This window comes from Sus scrofa, chromosome 17, assembly GCF_000003025.6.
Source record: "Sus scrofa isolate TJ Tabasco breed Duroc chromosome 17, Sscrofa11.1, whole genome shotgun sequence".
NCBI lineage: Eukaryota > Metazoa > Chordata > Mammalia > Artiodactyla > Suidae > Sus > Sus scrofa.
Window position 1 is genome coordinate 41,344,398 of NC_010459.5, and position 21,794 is coordinate 41,366,191.

General features: G+C 47.5%; 1 protein-coding gene across 5 annotated transcripts in view; it reads left to right on the forward strand.

Moving 5' to 3' along the window:
* Positions 481-21,794, forward strand: part of BPI (bactericidal/permeability-increasing protein) — a 47,226-nt gene continuing 25,912 nt past the window's right edge. For 2 of the 5 annotated variants that reach the window (XM_013985355.2, XM_005672929.3), the window contains exons 1-4: positions 481-608; positions 14,796-14,995; positions 18,911-19,025; positions 20,516-20,644. In XM_013985355.2, the coding sequence (XP_013840809.1) occupies positions 14,866-14,995; positions 18,911-19,025; positions 20,516-20,644 (374 nt within the window). In that variant the 5' untranslated portion in view covers positions 481-608; positions 14,796-14,865. 5 annotated transcript variants of the gene reach the window in all.

The window sequence follows — 21,794 nt, forward strand, 5'->3', positions numbered from 1 at the left end:
CTTAATTTCATCAAGAGACTCTTCAAGTTTAGGACAATGGCTACAAACTGGGTTTCAGACTATTTCCTATATAATTTTGGTAGGATTTGCTACTATAACCTATTTAGGTGTGCAGTTTCTGGGTTACAAAATGCCCTCCCCCTGACTTTTAGCATATCAGCCTCCCAGGCAGTTAGTTTACTCACTGTCGATTCTGTTTGCCTCCACATCACAAAGTAGATTGTGGTGTAAACCCTGCCAGGAGGCTTTTTTATTTTTTCGTGAAAGTGCCCGACTTAAGCCTTGATTGCCCAGGCATCCACTTCAAAGAAGGGTATCTTGAATAAATAGCTATATAGAGCCAGGCCCCTTTCCCCCACTGAGGCTTCTTTGTTTTAAGAGATCTTGGCTGATTTCCATAACTGACCATTTGGGCCACTTGTTTCCTCTTCCTGAACTTTAGATTCCCAGTCTTATGTTTTAAATTCGCCAATAGAGAGCCCAGGAAACCCTAAGCCCCCACCTGCTACCCCAATAAAAGCAGAACCCCAGATTCTCAAATGCATTCTCTCTTTCTACTGGCAAGCTTGCTCTGTGGCCCCAGGTGTGTCGTGCACTTTTCAGGATCTGTAAGTGATAAACCTTTATTTTTTCAAAGTTTCCTGATGGTTATTCCTGAAGGGCATCTTGTAATCATAATAAGAACCACAAAGGCTGGTCCAACCACAATGCTTATAGGCTGAGATGAGCACAAAACAGGTGGAGTGTCTTTTCTCATGTTTATGGATCATTTCTGCTACTTTTTTGAAATTTCTGTTCATATTTTTGCTCATTTACTATTGCGTTATTTATTAGTCTCTTCTCTCTCTCTCTCTCTCTCTCTCTCTCTTTTTTTTTTGGCTTTTTAGGGCCATGGATGCAGCATATGGAGGTTCCCAGGCTAGGGGTCGAATTGGAGCTACTGCTGCTGGCCTCCACCACAGCCACCACAACATCAAATCCGAGCTGCATCTGCAACCTACACCATAGCTGGTGGCAACACCGGATCCTTAACCCACTGAGCAAGGCCAGGGATTGAACCCTCAACCTCATGGTTCCCAATTGGATTCATTTCCATTGCACCACGACGGGAACTCTTATTAGTCTCTTCTTGATTCATAAGTGTTTTTTTACATATTTTAGCTGCTACTCTTTGGTTAGTTATGTGTATTCCAAATACCATAGATTATGATTTGTCTTTTCATTTTCCTGATTTTTTTTTTTTGACAAATGGAAGTTTTCAAGTTTAAGTAGTCAAACCGATCACATATTTCCTCTATGCTTCAACCTTTCATATCGTGTTTTTAAAAGCTTTGGTTGTTTGGTTGAAGGATATTTCCATAAGGATGCTTTAGTCCAAAATTGTAAGTTTTACCACTTAGATTTAAATTCTTAATTCAGGAGTTCCTGTCGTGGCTCAGTGGTTAACGAATCTGACTAGGACTCATGAGGTTGAGGGTTGGATCCCTGGCCTCACTCAGTGGGTTAAGGATCTGGTGTTGCCATGAGCTGTGGTGTAGGTCGCAGATGTGGCTTGGATCTGGCATTGCTGTGGCTCTGGTGTAGGCTGGCAGCTACAGCTTGGTTCCCCTAGCCTGGGAACCTCCATATGCCGCGGGTGCAGCCCTAAAAAAGACAAAAAACATAAATAAATAAATTCTTAATTCATCTGGAATGGAGTTTTAATATATGGCATGAGGTAGGGAATTATTTTCACTTTTTTCCATATGAATACCCAATTATTCTGGCACTATTTGTTGGAAGGACCAATATTTCCCTCTGCATTTGCAATGCAGGTTGTGCTGTATGCCAGCGTTTCATACAAGTATGAGGAAAAAAATGTTAACAGCGGAGTGAAATAAAGTGGCATGCAAGGGATTTTGTCTCAGCAAGTCCATGTCTAAGAATTTATCCTAAAGGAGTAACTATAAACACCAAAAACACACTTAGCTCAAGGATGTTGTTTATGCGACCTAGAAAGGGGACACAATCTACCTGTATATCCCACAAGAGGGGACTGTTTAAATAAATTCTTGGAGTTCTCATTGTGGTGCAGTGGAAATGAACCCAACTAGTATTCATGAGGATGCAGGTTCGATCCCTGGCCTTGCTCAGTGGGGTAAGGATCCGGTGTTGCCGTGAGCTGCTGTAAAGGTAGGAGACACAGCTCGGATCTGGTGTTGCTGTGGTTGTGGCATAGGCTGGCAGCTGCAGCTCCGATTCGACCCCTAGCCTGGGAACCTCCATATGCCATGGGTGTGGCCCTAAAAACAAACAAACAATAAATAAGTTCTTGTACGTCCATACAATGGAACGTAGAGTAATCTAAAAGGATGTGCCAGGTTTTCCTGTGGTGACAAGTGTTGACTGGGAAAGAATGCACAATCTAAAAGTTGAGAATTGTTTTATTTGGCACACTTGCTGGGGATTAAGCCTAGGAAGCAGCTTCTCAGGTAGATCAGAGGGACTGCTCCGAAGAGATAAGGGAGAAGCCGGGATATATAGACGTTTTGCAACAAAAACCATCTAGTCATCAAAAGATTACTGTTAAGGAAAGAAAATGCAAAGACCTCAAGTTAATGGATTTAGTGCTCTTGTTACAAATGACAGGCAGATGCAGGAGTCTGGGTTCCCTGACATCATTCCTTTGATGTGCACCTGCACTACCCCAGGGCAGGTAAGCTGTTTTTCTCCATCCTGAATCCCCTCAGGTTGCACGGGTGAGGGCGGCCACTGAGGCTGAGGGCTCAATGGTTGCAACATTCTTTGTTTACGGACGTGGGAGGAGATATTTTTTATTCCACATAGAAAGAGATACTTACAAAAGCAGACGGTAGAACCATCTATATAGTATAAGCCTCTATATAATCTGGAGGTATGTTCATAGAGGCATTTCAAAGAAGGAAGGATTTCTATTAAACTGCTAGCAGTTGATCGGCATTATTTGAGTTTTTCATAGGGATATCAAGCAAATGTAAATAAATACGATCAGCTTGTTCCACATTAAAAATGAAAAACGGGGAGTTCCCATCTTGGCTCAGTAGTTAACAAAGCCGACTAGTATCCATGAGGACTTGGGTTCGATCCCAGGCCTTACTCAGTGGGTTAAGGATCTGGCATTGCCGTGAGCTGTGGTGTAGGTTACAGATGTGGCTTGGATCCTGAGTTGCGGTGGCTGTGGCGTAGGCCAGCAGCTATAGCTCCAATTCTACCCCTAGCCTTGGAACCTCCATATGCCATGGTGCAGCCCTAAAAAGACAAAAAAAGAAAAAAAAGAAAAGAAAAATGGAGTTTCCATGGTAGCTCAGCCAGTTAAGAACCCGACATAGTGTCCATAAGGACGCAGGTTTGATCCCTTGTCTTGCTCAGTGAGTTAAGGATCCAGCAATGCTGCAAGTTGTGACACAGGTTGCAGATGCAGCTCTGCATTCCCATTTATTGTCAAATGAATATTCATGGCACACAACTATGTAATAAGCTCCCATCTGCTGTGTACATGTGTGTATACACCAATGTGCGTGTGTACACACAGATGCACACACATAAGCCCACGCTGGTAGGAAGACACGTAACTAACCAAATACCAAAAGGGGGGTTTTTGACTCTCTGAGTGGAGGAGTTGGAGCTGATCTTTATTTTCTTTTGCTCCTCTTTTTGCTGATTTTCCCACGATGACCACACTTTTTCCTGGCTCTTTGGAACTGCTGGAGTCCAAGGCTGGCTCCGTGAGGCCAGCAGGAGGGGGTCACTCCACAGCTGGGAAAACAGCAGCCCCCAGACGAACCCTGAGGCCCATTCTGTCAATGTTTATTCTTCCTCCCTGAGCAGTCCTGACATCCCCCCAATAACTTTTATATTTTTTTATTTTTAATAAGGGCCGCAGGTGTGGCATATGGAAGTTCCCAGGCTAGGGGTCAAATCAGAGCTGCAGCTGCCAGCCTATCCCACAACCATAGCACAGCCAGATCTCAGCTGTGTTGGGACCAACACTGCAGCTCAGGGCAACACCAAATCCTTAACTCACTGAGCAAGCTCGGGGATCAAACCAGCATCCTCATGGGTACTCATCGGGGTTCATTTCCGCTGAACCATGATGGGAACTACCCCCCACCACCAATAACTTTAAATAAACTCAAGTTCTTCCCCTGTGATTAAGAGCATCCTGAAGAGAATATGCACAATCTCCAGAGGTACTTTTTTTAAATTTTTTTTTCTTTTTTTTCTTTTTTTATAATTTTTTTTATTTTCCCACTGTACAGCAAGGGGGTCAGGTTATCCTTACATGTATACATTACAATTACATTTTTCCCCCACCCTTTCTTCTGTTGCAACATGAGTATCTAGACAAAGTTCTCAATGCTATTCAGCAGGATCTCCTTGTAAATCTATTCTAAGTTGTGTCTGTGTGTGTGTGTGTTTTTTTTTTATGGCCACACCTGCAGCATTGGGAAGTTCCCGGGCCAGGGATTGAATCCAGCCGCAGTGACGCTGGATCCTTTAACCCACTGCATAGGCCAGGCATCAAACCCCGACCTCCGCAGCAACCAGAGCTGCTGCAGGATCTTAACCCATGGCACCACAGCAGGAACTCCCAGAGATACTTAATATTTCCCCGTGCCTTTTGAATTAATGCTCCATAAATGTTATCTAAGCGATGAGTAATCTTATCCTGTGACAATTCTGCTCAAAATCCTTGAACAGCTCCTACTGTCACCGAAGTAGTCCTGGCCTAAGGCTGTGGAGGGGGTAAGAATGGGGGCTCAGAATTCTTTCAAAGAACCTGTAAACCCAAATCATCAGGAAGGGGTGTCTGGAGGCCAGCACACAACCCCAAGGGGGGTAGGAAAGGCCCTCAGCCCCATCTGCCTCCCTGTTCTCGCATCCTTCCCCCTCCCCTGGGAATATGGAATTGCTACTCAGATTGGCTGGCTTCTAGGACAGTGATGGGCTCTTGTCTTCTGGTGGGCAGGAGTCTCTGGGGCTAAAGAGGACCACACACCCAGGTGCCCTTTCTCGGGGTTCTTCAGCTCTGTGCCATGAGACCAGTAAGTCCAACTCAAGCTTACTCAGGCCTTCTCCCCCTCTTTTCCCTCCACCAAGCCAGCCTTTGTTGAGATTTCTCCCCCACGCAGCCAGCCAAAGACTGGGTGGGGATGGCATGAACTGTGGGAAGAGACGGTCCCCCTACCTTCTGTGCTCCTGCCCAGCCTCAGACATTGGCCACGGGCCCAGCTGGCAGTGAATCTCTAAGTTGTTCCTGGGCTGGATCCTCTCTGAGTTCCGCTTGCTCCCCAGGTATAGTGGGGGGCAGGTGGCGGGAAATGGCAGGGCAAGTTTTAGGCATTAGAGGTCCCTTAACCAAACCATCGAATATCAGCCTCCTCATTTCAAATGTCTGCAGACCCTGAGCTCAAAAAATGCAAGTTCATTTCAAAGAGTTGCTAAATTTGCAGTGGCTTTTTCTCAACCTACTGGCTGCAAACCTAACTATTATTACAGGAGGACCTTGATACTTGAAAAACTTGGGGGCAAGGCATCACTGGGCTCTGAGAACAAGACCACAACATGGCTTTGCCTACCTGTTCCCTTTATCTGGCCTGCCCTTCCCCCACCGATCCCTGGAAAATGCTCAGGGGGTTAAGGGACATGGGAGTCCCGACTTTCCATAGTCAATTCCATCACACAGCCCAACAGGAAGTGCTCCCTCCCCTACTTTTGAAGCCCTCAACAACCTCAGTTGTGTGGCCTCAGGCAAGCTACTTCTCTGAGCCTCAATTTTCTCATCTGAGAAATGGAGCCAATGATACCCACTTTCAGAGATGAGTGAGGACAACTAAGAGAAAATGTTCTCTGAGGGCTTGGCTGCTGGCATGGTTTAAGCCCTCTGAAGACCGGGTTGCTTTTATGGACGAGGCCCCTGGGGCCCAGAGAGGAGCAAAGGCTCGTCCAAATTCGCACAGCAATGCAGGGCCAAGGCAGGGCTCAAAGCCAGGCCCGTTGCTCACTGGCCTCCCCCAGTCCCCGCCTGCCTGTGTCCCCAGCTCTGTGCACTTAGCCCTTAGGGGCAGGACCAGGCGAGCAGCGGGGGTTTGCTCTAAAGCCACAACAGTTCTCTCTGGGACGCCCCCGCCCAGGTCCCGTTTAGCTGAGCACACACCTATTTCCAGCTCTGGGTGTTCCTTGAACATTTGGCAACTATGTGCTGCTTTATTTCCTGTAACCCTCCCCGGGGGCTGGAGGAGGCCCAGGCTGCTAGAGCCAACACCAACTCGGTCAAGCTCTCCAGCTTCCCGAGAGAAAGGAGAAGCCAGGGTGACACTCTCCTTTCCCGCTGCCCCCTGAGGGGACAACTTCGCTTTCTGTCTCCCCATCCTTCGGCTCTCAGCTCTCCCCAGAAACTGTCCACCCTGCAAAGCCAATGCCTTCCGGCTCTGAAATGGCCCTCCTTCCCCTCAGCTCCTGGGTTGCCCCGATAGGGCCAAGGTCAATTCTCACCTCCTCCTGGCAGCCTCCAGGGATTGCCAGGTCAGACTCAGCTCGTCCTTCCAAGGCTCCAAACACTTACTGTCTGGAATAGATACTCTGGGTTCTGACATTTCTTTCATATTTCCACTTTTTGAAATTTTTTTTCTTTTTTCTTTTTGGCCACCCTGCAGCATATGGAGTTACCAGACGGAACTCCTGAAATTTTTTCTTACTTTTTGTGAAAATTTGAAAGATTACGCTCCGGAGTTCCCGTCGTGGCACAGGGGAGAAGAATCCAACTAGGAACCATGAGGTTGCAGGTTCAATCCCCGTCCTCACTCAATGGGTTAAGGATCTGGCGTTGCTGTGGCTATGGTGTAGGCCGGCAGCTATAAGTCCAATTGGACCCCTAGCCTGGGAACATTGATATGCCACGGGTGCAGCCCTAAAAAGCAAAAATAAATACGATTATTTTCCACTTACAATTCTTATAAGCTATTGGCTATATTCCCCGTATTACACCCTTGAGTCTCTCTTAAGCCCAACAGTCTGTACCTCCCACACCCCTACACCTATCGTGCCCCTCTCCCACTGGTAACTGCTAATTTTTTCTTTATATCTGTGAATCTGCTTCACTCATCACTAGTTCGTTGTATTCACTTATTCACTATTGAATATATCTTGTGACCTACTCCGGGACTGCACTAGTGGTAATAATAATATGAATAATAATAACAGTAATACCACGAGAAAGTTCTGCCCTCATCTCCAAGACCAAGGTACCCAAAGGGGCCTCTTTATAAGACTCAAGGCTCAGAGAGAGACATTTTTTAGCACAAGGTAAGAGAGATGCCTGCTCAAGGGTTTATCTCTGTGTACAAAATGTCTGATTGCTGGGTTGCTTTGTTTGTTGTTTTGTCTTTTTGTGTCATCACCCACAGCATAGGGAAGTTTCCAGGCTAGGGGTTGAATTGGAGCTGCAGCTGCGCCCCTACACCACAGCCACGGCCATGCAGGATCTGAGCCGCCTCTGAAACCTACACCACAGCTCATGGCAACACCAGATCCTTAACCTACTGATCAAGGCCAGAGATCAAACCCACAGCCTCATGGATACTAATTGGGTTCTTAACCTGCTGAGCCACAATGGGAACTCCCTGATTGACTTTTAGATACAACACCTTGAGGCCTGATCTGCATGAGGCCCACTTCCTTTCCTTCCCCTCCACCACCAGGACCTCCAACAGCCTCCTCCTGTTCTCACATCCTCAATCCGGGATCAGGAAATAATCAGCAACATACTCCAGAAGCCAGACACACAGAGGAAGTGGGACCAGGAGGAAAAGAGGTGGGAAATCAGGGACTGAGCCGGAGGGGTCCCACTTGACCACAGGGATGGCCCTGCGCTAACACCTGAGCCCTGGGGCCTGATGAAGAGGCTGTGCCTGAGGATGGAGTAAGGGGACAAATGAGTAAACAGGTTCAGCAAGGTTAAGTGACAAGGTCAGACCCACAGATGGAGGTGTGGCAAGCTGGGACTTGCACCCAAGTCAGTAAGGTTTCCAGCCCACGCTCCTAACTGCTTTGCTGTGCTGGAAATGGACACTTCTCCTCCACAACGCCTGGCCTGCTCACCAAGGCCACGGGAGCCCTGGATTCCTCTCCCTCTGCACGCGTCCAGCCCAAACCCAAAGACCAGAGGACTGAGCACTCAGCATGGGCCCCCCTGTGTGTTTTCCTGGGGCTCCAGGACTCTCCAGCCAGCCAGCTGTGAAGGTTAAATTATGACTGTTTATGGAGCACCTTCTCCATGCAAGTGGAGCCATCCCTAGGATCTCATCTTATCCTCAGAGCAATCCCCACAGCGGACATTGTCTCCCCATATTTAAATGAGAAATGCAAATTTCAGAAGGGTCAAAGAACCTGACTAGAACAGATAGCCTGGCTGGGACAATGCTCAGGGCTCCAACCCCAACTCACTTTCCTGTAGAAAAAAGTAGACATCTTAGGAGTTCCCATCGTGGCTCAGCAGTAACGAAACCCAACTAATACCCACGAGGCTTCGGGTTCAATTCCTGGCCTCGATCAGTAGGTTAAGGATCTGGTGTTGCCATGAGCTGTGGTGTAGGTTTCAGAGGCGGCTCAGATCCTGCATGGCCGTGGCTGTGGTGTAGGGGCAGCTGCAGCTCCAATTCGTCCCCTAGCCTGGAAACTTCCATATGCCACGGGAGAGGCCCTAAAAAGCAATAAATAAATAAATAATTAAAAAGTAAGTAAACATCCAAAGGACCATAGAAAGATGGATAGAACCAGCCCCTGAATTCTCCACTCTTGACCCATCCCACCTCTGAACTCCTGCTGAGAGATCATATTTCACCTGTGATTTAAACCACATTGAGTTGGAAATAGCAGGAAGGGTCTGAGTGGATGACAGAACTATTGTGTATTCTTATTGTAGTTCTGGTTACACATAGCTATACATTTATATATTCAAGGAACTAGACAAAACTAGAAATAAATATGGCATAATGTTAAGATTTTTTAAAACTGGGTAGTCTATTCTCATTCATATATTCGAAATAGTTTACAATAATAAAAAGACCAAAAAAGGAGGAGGAGAAAGAGGAGAAGAAGAGGGAGAGAGAAACATTGGGAAAAGGCTATTTAGAGACAATGGCTGGAGCAGCTGCAGCCATCTTGCAACCATCCATGAAAAGTTGATCAGTTGATCTAGGAAAGAAATGAAAAATGTTATTTGAGCCAAACTGAGACTCATAACCAGGAACAGCATTTTGGAAAGCTTTGAGAACTGTTTTTCCACCCATTAGAAGTCAAACGCAGTTCTATAAGTTTTTTGAGACAGAGGGCTATACTTTAGATGATTTATTATAGACAGTTTACACAATCCAGATCTGCAGGTTCAAGGTGATGGGCCATGTGACCCCCTTACAAGATCAAGATGGAATGTCATCTTTATGGAGTTGTCTTATCTAGGCTAGGAGAATGTTGCTTTTTAGGGTTGAGCAAGTATTTCTGCCAATGGGGAAGGTTTGCTTGAGGCATAATCCAGACACACAATGCACAGCAAAGGGTGGTATGGAGGCCAAAGGGCAGAGAAATATTTCTGTTTAAATTTTTCTCGTCTTGTCATAAACTGTGAACATCATTTCACAGGACGAGGAAAGGAGCCAGTGTGAGGGTAAGTCTGAGACGCCAGGCTGGCCGGGCAAACAGGTGGTGCGATGGGCAATGTCTGTTAGCTGTTGAATTCATTGGAACCTCAAGGCTGCCCTCTCTCTGGACTTGGTCTCTGAGATGTTGTATGTGTTTATCATTGAAGCCAATGTGAGCCGGGGGTTTCTATTCTTTGGGTTGAAGACACTGTCACCTGGACCCCACCAGGGCCTCTCCCTCTGTCAGTTCCGGGACTTATCCCTCCACCACCCGCTTCACGGGAAGCTCTTCAGCACCTATCTGCGCCCCTCCCAGACACCAGACGCCTCCTCTCCAGGCAGCACCCCCTCTCTGGCCAACGGGACTGTGCAGGCCCCCAAGCAGAAGGGAGACTGAGCACCTCGACCTCCCCAGCTCACACTGGCCCACAGACTCAGGGCAGCAGCAGGGGCCCACCCTGGGGCTCAAGCCCAGCTCTGTCCTGCTTGATGTTTTTTGTTCTCGCTATTGGTTTTTTTAAGTTGGTTTTCATTTTTCATTTTACTTTGTAAGAAACTCTTTTATATATAAATATATATCTATATCTATTTTAAAAAAAAGAAGACGAAGACACTGGCACTCACACTGAGTAGGGAGTCAGGTCTGAAGCAGCGGGGCACCTCCATAGCCTGTGGCAGTACTGAAAAGGCGGCCAGAGGGTCACTGAGAGGCGCATCTGGATTTGACGGAGTATGGGCATCAGAGGGAAGCCAGAGGGACTGGCTTGTGCAGAACCTTGCCAGTTGTTTTCAAGATTCTGATTTCATGGCCATGTGAGTCACTGTCCTGTGAGTTTCTTCTTAATACTCCTTTCTTGTCAGACTCCCTCCCAGATGAAACCTCTGCCTAGATCAGAGGTATCTGGGGCACTTAGAGCTGCAGGTGTTTAAAACTGTGTAAGATAACTTTTCAAACATTGAATGTCCAGAGCTCCCATTGTGGCTCAATGGGTTAAGAACCCGACTCGTCTCCATGAGGAAGCGGTTTGATCCCTGGCCTTGCTCAGGGGGTTAAGGATCTGGCATTGCCACAGCTGCGGGGTGGGTCACAGAGGCAGCTCAGATCTGGTGTTGCCGTGGCTGTTGGTGAAGGCTGGCAGCTGCAGCTCTGATTCGACCCCTAGCCTGGGAACTTCCATATGGTGCAGTTGCGGCCATAAAAAGACAAAAAAAAAAAAAAAAAGAATTTTCCTGCAGGTCATAAATCTGCATGTTTTGGCCTCTGTCTTCTTTGTACAGATGTAGACATGAGACTCTGGTGGACCAGGAAGGCAGAGCTAGAGTGAGAACCTAGGGTGACAGATCCTCTTGGGAACTGCCTAAGGTAGATAGAAGAATTCTTCTCCCCATGAAAGGCAGTGCAACCTTGACAGAGACATAATCACTCTGTGACTCAGTTTCCTCATCTCCAAAACAGAGACTCCCTTTCTCACAGACTGTATTTAGGCTTGGAGATAATACATGTGAAGTGTCTGGCACATAGTAGATGCTGTCTACAGGGCCACTGTTTTCATTCTTAAGCAAGCCTGAAAGATATGGTCGATGGGGACAGAAAGGGAGACCCTTTTAGAACCAGGGGAAGAGAAGGAAAAAAGAAAGACCTCAGGAGGGCTCATGTCCTCTGGCTGAATGGGCTTCATTAGACTTTCATCACAGCAGAGCTCAAAGACAGGGCACCAGGGGGCTGATGAGGACCCAGCAGGAGAGAAGCTGGCCTCCCTCTCTACAGCCCCGCCCCTCCTCTCATCACCATGGAGACAGCGCTGGCTGCCCCTTGGTGTTCCAGCCCACACAGGGCCTGAGGCTGCTGCAAAGGGAGGGACAGGGGCCCCCAAGCAGACAGAGACCTGTCTGGAAAGGTGGGGTGGGGGTGTGCTGACACCCACACCCACACACCAACCCCCAAGGTGCTGAAGGACTGAGGCTGCTGTGGGATGCTTCTGGCTCTCTGTGTTCGAATCCCAGCTCTGCGAGCAGCTAGCTGTTCGTCCCCCTCTCAGAGCCTGGGGGTTCCACATCTATCAAAGGAAAGGGTGAAAAGGAATAAAAACTAAGCTTGGTGAAGAAAACTGTGGGACGGGGAAGGAATGAAATACGGTGCAGTGTGGGTCGAAGGAGAGAGAGCACTACAGACTGTTTATGGAGAAAGGGGGGGAAATTCCCCTCATGGCGCAGTGGAAATGATCCCGACTAAGAACCATGAGGTTGCAGGTTCAATCCCTGGCCTCACTCACTGGGTTAAGGATCTGGTGTTGCTGTGAGCTGTGGTGTAGGTCGGCAGCTAGAGCTCTGATTAGACCCCAAGCCTGGGAACCTCCATATGCCACGGGTGCGGCCCTGAAAAGACAAAAATATAAAATAAAATAAAAAGAAAGAAAGAAAAAAGGGGAACTTTACACAGCTGACTGGTGTGAGCTCATATTTCTTTGTTAAAAAAATAATAAGCTCTACCTATCCTTACCAAAAAGTGGAGGAGAGAGAGGGAGAAATACCTTAAAATACTCTTGTGCTTGTCATCTCTGGACTTGGGGGATTGCACGTAATTTTTATGCTCACATTTTGGCCAGTGAACATGGATTACTTTTAAAGGCAGAGTGACATTAGTAACTACCGTTTGTGGGCTTATTATGCAGGAGTGTTGCACTAAGTGCTTCACATGGTTTAAATTCCTTTCCGTCTTGACAACTATTCAGGGAAGGAGAATAATCTGGTTACCCCCACTTTACAGAGAGGAAATTGAGGTTCAGAGAGATTAAGGGGTTTGACCAGGGTCAAACCACCCCAGACTGGCCAACCTGAGCTTTTAAAACCACAGTTAAGATACTAGACTCCAAAACTCAAGAATTCAACTCTTACCAATTATCCCCTCTCAGGACGAGAAAATGTGAAAAGGTCTGTTTTCTTAAATGCTTTACTACAGAAAATATCAAGGAAATCAAAAGCAGGAAGAAAAATAGAACTTTGAGTTATAAAAATGAATAAGTTCTGGGGATGTCGTGTACGGCATGGTGACTATGATTAAGAATAGGAGTTCCCGTTGAGGCACAGCAAAAACAAATCAAAGCAAAAAAAAAAAAAGAATACTGTATTGTATAGTTGGAATTTGCTAAGAGTAAATCTGTTTTGTTTTGTTTTGTCTTCTTAGGGCCGCACCCGAGGCATATGGAGGTTCCCAGGCTAGGGGTCAAATCAGAGCTGCAGCAGCTGGCCTACACCAGAGCAACACGTGATCTGAGCCACCTCTGTGACCTACACCACAGCTCATGGCAACACCAGATCTTTGACCCACTGAGTGAGGCCAGGGATCGAACCTGCGTCTTCATGGATGCTAGTCAGATTTGTTTCTGCTGTGCCATGACGGGAACTCCTTAACAGTAAATCTTAAACATTCTTACTACACACACAACACGATAACTACACGAGGTGACAGATATGTTAATTAGCTTAGTTGTGGCAATCATTTCACAATCTCTACGTATTTCAAATTACCACGTTGTACATTTTATTTTATTTTTTTTATTTTTATTTTTTGTCTTTTTGCCTTTTCTTGAGCCGCCCCGCGGCATATGGAGGTTCCCAGGCTAGGAGTCTAATCGGAGCTGTAGCTGCCGGCCTACACCACAGCCACAGCAACTCGGGACCCAAGCCACGTTTGCGACCTACACCACAGTTCATGGCAACGCTGGATCCTTAACGCACTGAGCAAGGTCAGGGATCAAACCCACAACCTCATGGTTCCTAGTCGGACTCGTTAACCACTGAGCCACAATGGGAACTCCCGTTGTACATTTTAAATGCACACTGACTCTTGAACAAGATGGGGTGAGGGGTGAGGGGCACTGACCAACCCCCCACTTTAGCAGTTGAAAATCTGCCTGTAACTTTTAGCCGGCCCTCCGTATATATGCAGTTCCCTGGTATCTGAGGTTTTCACATGCATGGATTCAGCCAAGCATAGATATATACAATATTATTTGTCAAGTATACAATTTTATTTGTCAATTATACCTCAACAGAGAATAAAAAAAGAAAAGAAAAATATAATGAATCCTGAGGTACCTACCACCCAGCTTCCAGGAAGTCCTTAGACGGGGGGATTTGGGTGGGGGTTCAGGGAGGGGGGTAAGGTGTGCTTAGGAAGCAGAACGATGCCCAGAGCCAGAATCCTCGGTCTATACATGCCACACACACACCCACACACACACGCTATACATATACACACATGCACACCCCAGTACACACATATATACATACCACCACCACACCCACACCCACACACACACCCTAGTGAAACTGACAACATCAATGGCCTGAACTAGCCCAGAACCCAGACTGGGACTTAAACCTACAGTTTTAAATTAGAATCACTCACGCAGTATCTGGACTTACTGAGGTTCAGGTTCCATGCCACCGCGCAGAAGGAATTCAGCGGGAGACAAAGTGATAGGCAAGAAACAGATTTATTAAGATAGGATGCTTGTGAGAGATGCAAGCAGGCAGCTAAGGAGGCTCTGCCCCCAGGATTAGCTGGGCTACAGTTTTATCATCCAAGGCGAGTGGGGGTGGGAAAAGACTGCTTCTTCCTCTTTCTTGGAGTAGCGGCTCCTCCTAGGTATCTGGTATTCAAATCACTGGAAGGGGTGTGGGGGGGTCCTTAAACTCCCGCCCTTGGGCTGAACCTGAACCTCATCCCATCCCCCACCCAACGACCTGAGGCAAATCCCGCTCCTCTACTAGTCAAGCAAGCCTGCCTTGTTCTGATGGCTTTCTTGAGCAATTATTAACTAGAGCGACCTCCCAAAGTTCCCTGGGTTTCCCTCTCTGTCTGGTCCCTTATTGGGACTTCTACAGCTACCTGTGTATCTATCCCCCTCCGTCCCTATCACTGGCACACAGACAGACATAACACACCCCCACCCCCCACCCATACCACACACACAGGGCTCCCAGTCTCCACATCCGGCTGCCTCTGGGGCTGTGGCCCTGACCTTGGTGGGGCACCGCAGGCAGGCAGGCAGGCAGCTGGCCGCCCCCTCTCCCGCCCCCGCTCACTCGTGTTCCTTCCTCCTCTCTGCACTCTACTGACTTATGTTTCCCCAGCTGCCTCCTCTACAGGTCCCTGGTTCCCCTCCAAGGCCTCAAGGCTTTGGCAGCTCTGCAACGCGAAGACATGGCCAGGGGCGCTGACAACACACTCAGGTGGGCGACTCTGGTGGCGCTGGCTGCCCTGGGCACAGCTGTGACAGCGGCTGCCAACCCCGGCATTGTGGCCAGGATCACACAGAAGGGCCTGGACTACGGTAATTGGATGCCTTTTTCTTCCCTCCTCTCCCACCCCCAAGGAGCACTGATTAAGCACCTGCTGTGTGCAGCCCTTTAAATCCCATGTACAGCTGCTCCAAGGAGGCCCTCTTACCCCCATCTTACTGAAGAAGAAGCTGAGGTTAAGGCGAGTTGCCCAAGGTCACAGGGCTGGATTGGAGCGCTGGTCTGGAGATCACCAGTGCTCCAGCCTTTAATGGTCCCCTCTCTCTACCCAACATCCAATTTGGGCTTCTAGGCCCTTCGCTTCCTTCCAGGCTGGTTCTCCCCAGCCATTGTCTCAGGTCTCTGGCTCGGTCTTCAGCATGGGCAGAGCTCAGGCTTGGTGAAGGGGAGCGTGTGGGGGGGGCCCTCCTCAGTGGTCTCGCCCAGGGCAGGGGCACGGCAGCCATACTGCACACTACCATCTGCAGGATGAGGAGCGGACCCCCCCAGGCCACTCATCCAGGCCCAGACAGAGGACAGTGGCATGAAGCAGACCCCGACCTGCTCAGATCCGCGCCAGGCACGGTGCTGAAAGGACATGCTGTTACCAGTGATCTTTACAGCTGAGCAAACTCGGAGGAGGGACTCGGAAGTGGGCATCCTGGAGCTGAGCTCCGGGTTTGGCTCAAGTACCAGCCTGGGGCTGTTCAATGCTGCCTCTCAGTGGCAGAGAGATGAACTGCAGGACAATTGGGCACAGCCGGACCAGAGAAATCAGACCAAGGAGAAGGCAGAACCTCTCTCTGGAGGGCAGACCGCTTAGGGAGTCAGGACAGAATCAGGGGGACCTGATGTTCCATCCCTGAATTCTTACCCCAGTCCAGGACACCTCCAAATCCCAGGGGTGCAGATGGAAGACTCACTTGAGAGAGGAGAAAGGACTGTGTCCCCACTCTGTACCCAGAGCTGGGGGCAGGTGTGTGTTGGGGGTGGGGGCAGGCTGAAGGCTTCTTAGGAGCAGAGGCTTGGGCTGGGCCCTCAGCCAGAAAGTCTTCACCTGCTGTCGCAGCAGTCTCACGCCCCTGCCCCTGTGGCAACCAGTGAGTTTCCTGAAAGCAGCAAAGCTGCTCACATCCCTGTCGTTACTTACACTACTCATGGTTCCCTACTGCCCTCAGAAGATGTCCTGGCCTTGGCATTAGAGGCCCTTCAGGACCTGGCTCCTGCAGACCCTCAAATCATGGCCATTGCACATTTTCTTTTCCCCGAGGGCAGAGACAATATGCACCTTACCTCCTTCTGAACCCCCAGAGGGCTTATCCCAGGGCGCGGCTCTGGGACCAGAAGGCCTGGATTCACATCCTTCCTCTACCACCTGTCAGCTGTGTGCTCACACTTGTGAATCTCAGCTTCCTCCTCCAGGGACTGGGAGCTGTAACAGGACTACCCAGGATTGTTCAGATTCTGTAACTTAATACATGTGTGGAGGCCAGAACTGTGCCTGGCACAGAGTAAGAGCATGATGACATTTTTATTGTTGTTATTATTATCACTTCCTAATTGGCCCTTGGAAAACACAACTCCTATTACTATTTACTCCTTACGTAGCATGTTTGCCTTTTAACTGGTTCTTTGATGCTGTTAACCACATAAGAAGTGATGGCAGAATTCCCGATCTTGGGAACTTCATTCATTTATTCACCCAGCAGATATTAAGTTCCAGTCACTGTGGCAAGTGTAGAAGATGTTTGTGACATCTGCCACTGACCTTGGGGGGCCTACGTCTAGTAGGGGAGAGAGATGTTAATCCAAAAAAATCACATGGATAAATGCATAATCAGAGACAGTAATGGGGGCTCCAAAGAAGATGCTCACAGCATCGCGGGAATGATGACAAGGGGGATTGCTCTCATCTGCTGATCAGAGAGAGTTCCTGTAGGAAGTGATGACCGAACTGACTAGAAACTGACCAGGTAAAGATGGGAGGGAAGGGTTTCCCAGGCAACAAGAATGGTACATTCAAAGGTCCTGTGGAGAGAAGGTCCAAAAGCCAGAGATGGAGTCTCTGTGAGGGCTGAGCACAGAGGGGGGCACACACTAGGTGTTCAATAAACACTCATAGGTTGCATGACTCGGGATTAGGGTGTAATATTTTAAACAAGGGGTCTGTTGGCAAACCACAGCCCATAGGCCAAATCTGGGCCAACCCAGGTTTTTGCATGGCTTTTACATTTTTTATTTTGTTTAGGTTTTTATTTTTTCTATTATAGTTGATTTACATTGTTCCATCAATTTCTGCTGTACAGCAAAGTGACCCAGTCATACATACATACATATAAACATATATATATATACATATATACATTCTTTTTCTCACATTATTCTCCATCACATTCTATCACAAGTGACTAGATATAGTTCCCTATGCTATACAGCAGGATCGCATTGCTTATCCACCTCAAATGCAATAGTCTTCATCTACTAGCCTCAATCTCTAGTCCATCCCACTCCCTCCCCTCGCAACCACAAGTCAGTTCTCCAAGTCCATGAGATTGTTTCTTTTCTGTAGAAAGCTTCATTTGTGCCATATTATTAGATTCCAGATATAAGTGATATCATTTGGTATTTGTCTTTCTCTTTCTGACTTACTTCACTTAGTGTGAGAGTCGCTAGTTCCATCCATGTTGCTGCAAATGGCATTATTTTGTTCTTTTTATGGCTCAGTAGTATTCCATTGTGTATATGTACCACACCTTCTTAACTCATTCATCTATCGATGGACATTTAAGTTATTTTCATGTCTTGGCTATTGTCAATAGTGCTGCAATGAACATAGAGATGCATGTATCTTTTTGAATGTTTTGTCTGGATATACGCTCAGGAGTGGGATTGCTGAATCATATGGTAGTTCTATTTCGTTTTCTGAGGTATCTCCATACTGTTTCCATAGCGGTTTTACCAATTTACATTCCCACCAATGGCGTAGGAGGGTTCCCTTTTCTCCGCACTTGTTAATGATGGCCATTCTGACCAGTGTGAAGTGATACCTCATTGTAGTTTTGATTTGCATTTCTCTAATAATTAGCGATGTTGAGCATTTTTTCCATGTGCCTGTTGGCCATCTGTATACCTACTTTGGGGAAATGTCTATTCAGGTCTTCTGCCCATTTTTCAATTGGATTGTTTAGTTTTTTTGTTGTTGAGTTGTATAAGTTGTTTGCATATTTTAGAGATTAAGCCCTTGTCAGTTGCATCATTTGAAACCATTTTCTCCCAGAGTTCCCTTTGCGGCACAGCAGAAACGAATCTGACTAGGAACCATGAGGTTTTGTGTTCGACCTCTGGCCTCGCTCAGTGGATTAAGGATCCGGCGTTGCTGTGAGCTGTGGTGTAGGGTGGCAGCTGTAACTCTGATTAGACCCCTAACATCCACATGCTGCTGGTGCAGCCCTAAAAATAAAAAAAAAAAAAAATTAAAAAAAAGAAAGAAAGAAACTATTTTCTCCCATTCAATATGTTGTCTTTTTTTTTTTTTTTTTTTTTTTTTTAATGGATTACTTTGCTGTGCAAAAGCTTGTAAGTTTGATTAGGTCCCATTGCTTTTTTTTTTCTTTTTTTCTGCCTTTTACATTTTTAAACAGTTGGGGGAAAAAAATCAAAGGAGGAACCCTATCTTACAACATGTGAAAATGATATGAAATTCACATGTCAGCATCAATAAGATTTCATTGGAACACTGCCACACCGATTCATTGAGGTAGCATCTATGGGTGCTTTTGTGCAGTAAGCCCAGGGCTGAGCGGTTGTGACAGAGATGGCAAGACCCACAAAGCAGAAAATATTTCCTGTCTGGCCCATGACAGAAAACCTTAGCCAAGTCCTGCTTTAGACATTTCCAATCCCACTGTCCCTGCTATGTCCAGGCAGTGCCTCTGACCATGACCCTGCCCGCTGCTTTCTCCCCTCAGCCTGCCAGCAGGGAGTGGCTACTCTGCGGAAGGAGCTGGAGAAGATCACGATTCCCACTTTCTCCGGAAGCTTCAAGATCAAGTACTTTGGGAAAGGACGTTATAACTTCTACAGGTAAGGCCTGTCCAGCTCTGTCCTCGGTGTTCAGGGCTATAGTATGTTGAGGCCATCAAGACCTAGACTCTCAGAGCTGCAAACTCCTAAACTCAAAGAGGTTAGGATCCCAGAGCTAACGTTTACACCATCCCCAGCGGATACGATCCCCCCAAGTTGAGGGCAGAGAAAGCCACACAAACTATCTTTCAGGTGCTCACCATGACTCCTGGGGGATGTCATGAACCCCCAAACTCTGTGCCAAGCCCATATGTTAATTAGCATCTGAGAGGAGTGGTGACGTTTCAAGGACAGAAAATCTGATCCAAAATGGCCTGAACCAGGATGTACTGGCTCACACGACTGAGACATCCCTGGAATGGGCGGACTTCAGCTTCAGCTTGAGACAGGCTTAAATGTCCCTAGGGCCTGTTTCCCTCTTGCCACTTCTCAGCACCACTTTCCTTGGGGAGGGTCTAATGGTTGGGTAGGGCGTCCCTGCAAAGAGGTGAGACGCCTACCAGCACCTCTGCAGCACCCCCAACCCTTCTCTTTAAAGCCCAAGCAGAAACCCCAATAGTCACTCTGATTGGTCCGTATTAGGTTACATACACCCTCTGGGACCAATCACCTGTGGCCAGGGGAAAAGAATACACAAATGAGCTTGCGCTGAAGTCACAAGCTCCACCCCTTCAAGATGGCGGTGAAGTCGCCTTTCTTTGGAGCAACGTGAAAGAGCTGCGGGCAAAGGTTCCCAGAAAGGAAAATGTCAGAGGGGTGTGAGTGCTGGTGAGGAAATAACTTTTAAAGAAATAACTTTTAAAGAATAAATAACTTTTAAAGAATTTTATGCATTCACTCCCTCAACAAGTACTTTTGAGCACCTACTATGTGTCTGATCAGCAGGCTTTGCTACAATAATGAAAAAAGGCAGACACATTCCCCCTTTACAGAACTTGTAGTCAGTGGGATGACATTGACGGATCACCACACACCCGCAAGATAAAGATTATTTTGGCCATTTTTGGAGTTCCTGGTGTGGCGCAGGGGAAACGATCCTGGCTAGGATCCATGAGGATGAGGGTTCGATCCCTGACCTCGCTCAGTGGGTTAAGATCCAGCGTTGCTGTGGCTGTGGCTGTGGTGTAGGCCAGGGGTATAGCTCCTATTCCACCCCTAGCCTGGGAACCTCCATATGCAGCAGGGACAGCCCTAAAAAAAAAAAAAAAAAAAAAGGAAGGGTTATTTTGCCCATTTTACAAATGAGGAAATTGAGGCTCAGGACGATTAAGTGATGTGCCCAGGGTCACACAATAGTAAATTGAAGAGCAGGATTCAAATGCAAATTTGTCAGACCTCACGGCCTCCTCACAGAGTTCCCAAGGCTGCGGTGATAGCCTCTGGGTTCTCTTGGAAGGGGTGGGGTAAAGAGCCAGAGTGGAGGAGAAGGACCATTGACTGAGTCCTCGTGTGCATTCCCAAGATGCTAACTGATCGGTTCTTCTCTGCAGCATGGTTGTTCGTGAATTCAAGCTTCCCACTTCCCAGATAAGACTGTCACCTGACCAGGGCCTTGATCTCTCCATCAAAGATGCCAGTGTCAAGATCAGTGGAAAATGGAAGGCCCAAAAGAATTTCATGTACGTTTCCAAGCCTGACGTTTGTTGAGTGTGTGTGAACTTTGGTGATATTTGGAAGGGGTGAGAGCCAGCGTCTTGGAATGCAAACTTTTTGCCAGGCCCATTACCATTTGTCCCCTCAGGGCTTCTGGGGGACTTTTTCACAGAAGTTTAAACATACCTCTTGGTTAATAGCTGAGCACATGTCCACTTCTGAATGTAGGACTCTGGCAAAGCTGAGTTGATTTATGAGGCTTAGGATGGAAGGCTCAGTGGGACCTTTAATTTACTCCTTTATCAGTTAGCTGTTGCTGTGTAAGTCAATGGCCTAAAACATTGGCTGGTGTTCCCTGATCTAGGTTGGCCTCAGCTGAGGTGGGCTACCCAGAGCATACTCCTGGTTATGGCAGAGATGCCAAAAGGTGACTGGAACCATGTAGGTCCCCTTAAAGCCTAGGCTTCAAACTGGCCTGTGGTCACATCTACTCATATGCCATTGGCCAAAGCAAGTCATGTGGCCAAACCCAAAGTCAAGAACATGGAAATGCACACAGATCCTCCCAAGACAGGCAATGGCGAGGGTATGGATGCAGGGAGGGGGGAATATGGGGCAAATCATCCCAACTACAACCCTGAATCTAAATATTGGGCTCTCACTACAGTGACCCAGTGCATCAGTGAGAGTGGCTCAAACTGACCTGTCACTTTAGCAATTTCTCCTTTGAGAAAACTGGCACTTGGGTGAGGAGAGGGGCGTGGGTCTGCCCTCCGTTACGAGGACTGCTGGGTCTGTCTGTTCCCCACAAGAACCGCTTCATTCTTCAAGAGGCTCTTTTGCCTCAATCATTTCACTGACTGATCACACACACACACACACAAAACCCCACACTTCCTCACATTATAGAAGACTTGACAAACTACATTCACATCTGCTATCTTGTCCAAAACTCATTTTATCCCTGAAGGAGGAGTTATTAACCCCATTTAATGAACAAGAATATTAATTATTTAAAGTCACTGCCCTCCCCTCCCGAAAAACTCAGCTTTCTAGCAGCAAAGCTGGTCCAGGGTCTGGGTGAGGAAACTGAGGTTCAGAAAGGTTAAGAAACACTCCCAAAGCCACACAGCACAGGCAGCGGCTGAGATAGTGGCTAAAAGCAGGATTCTGCCA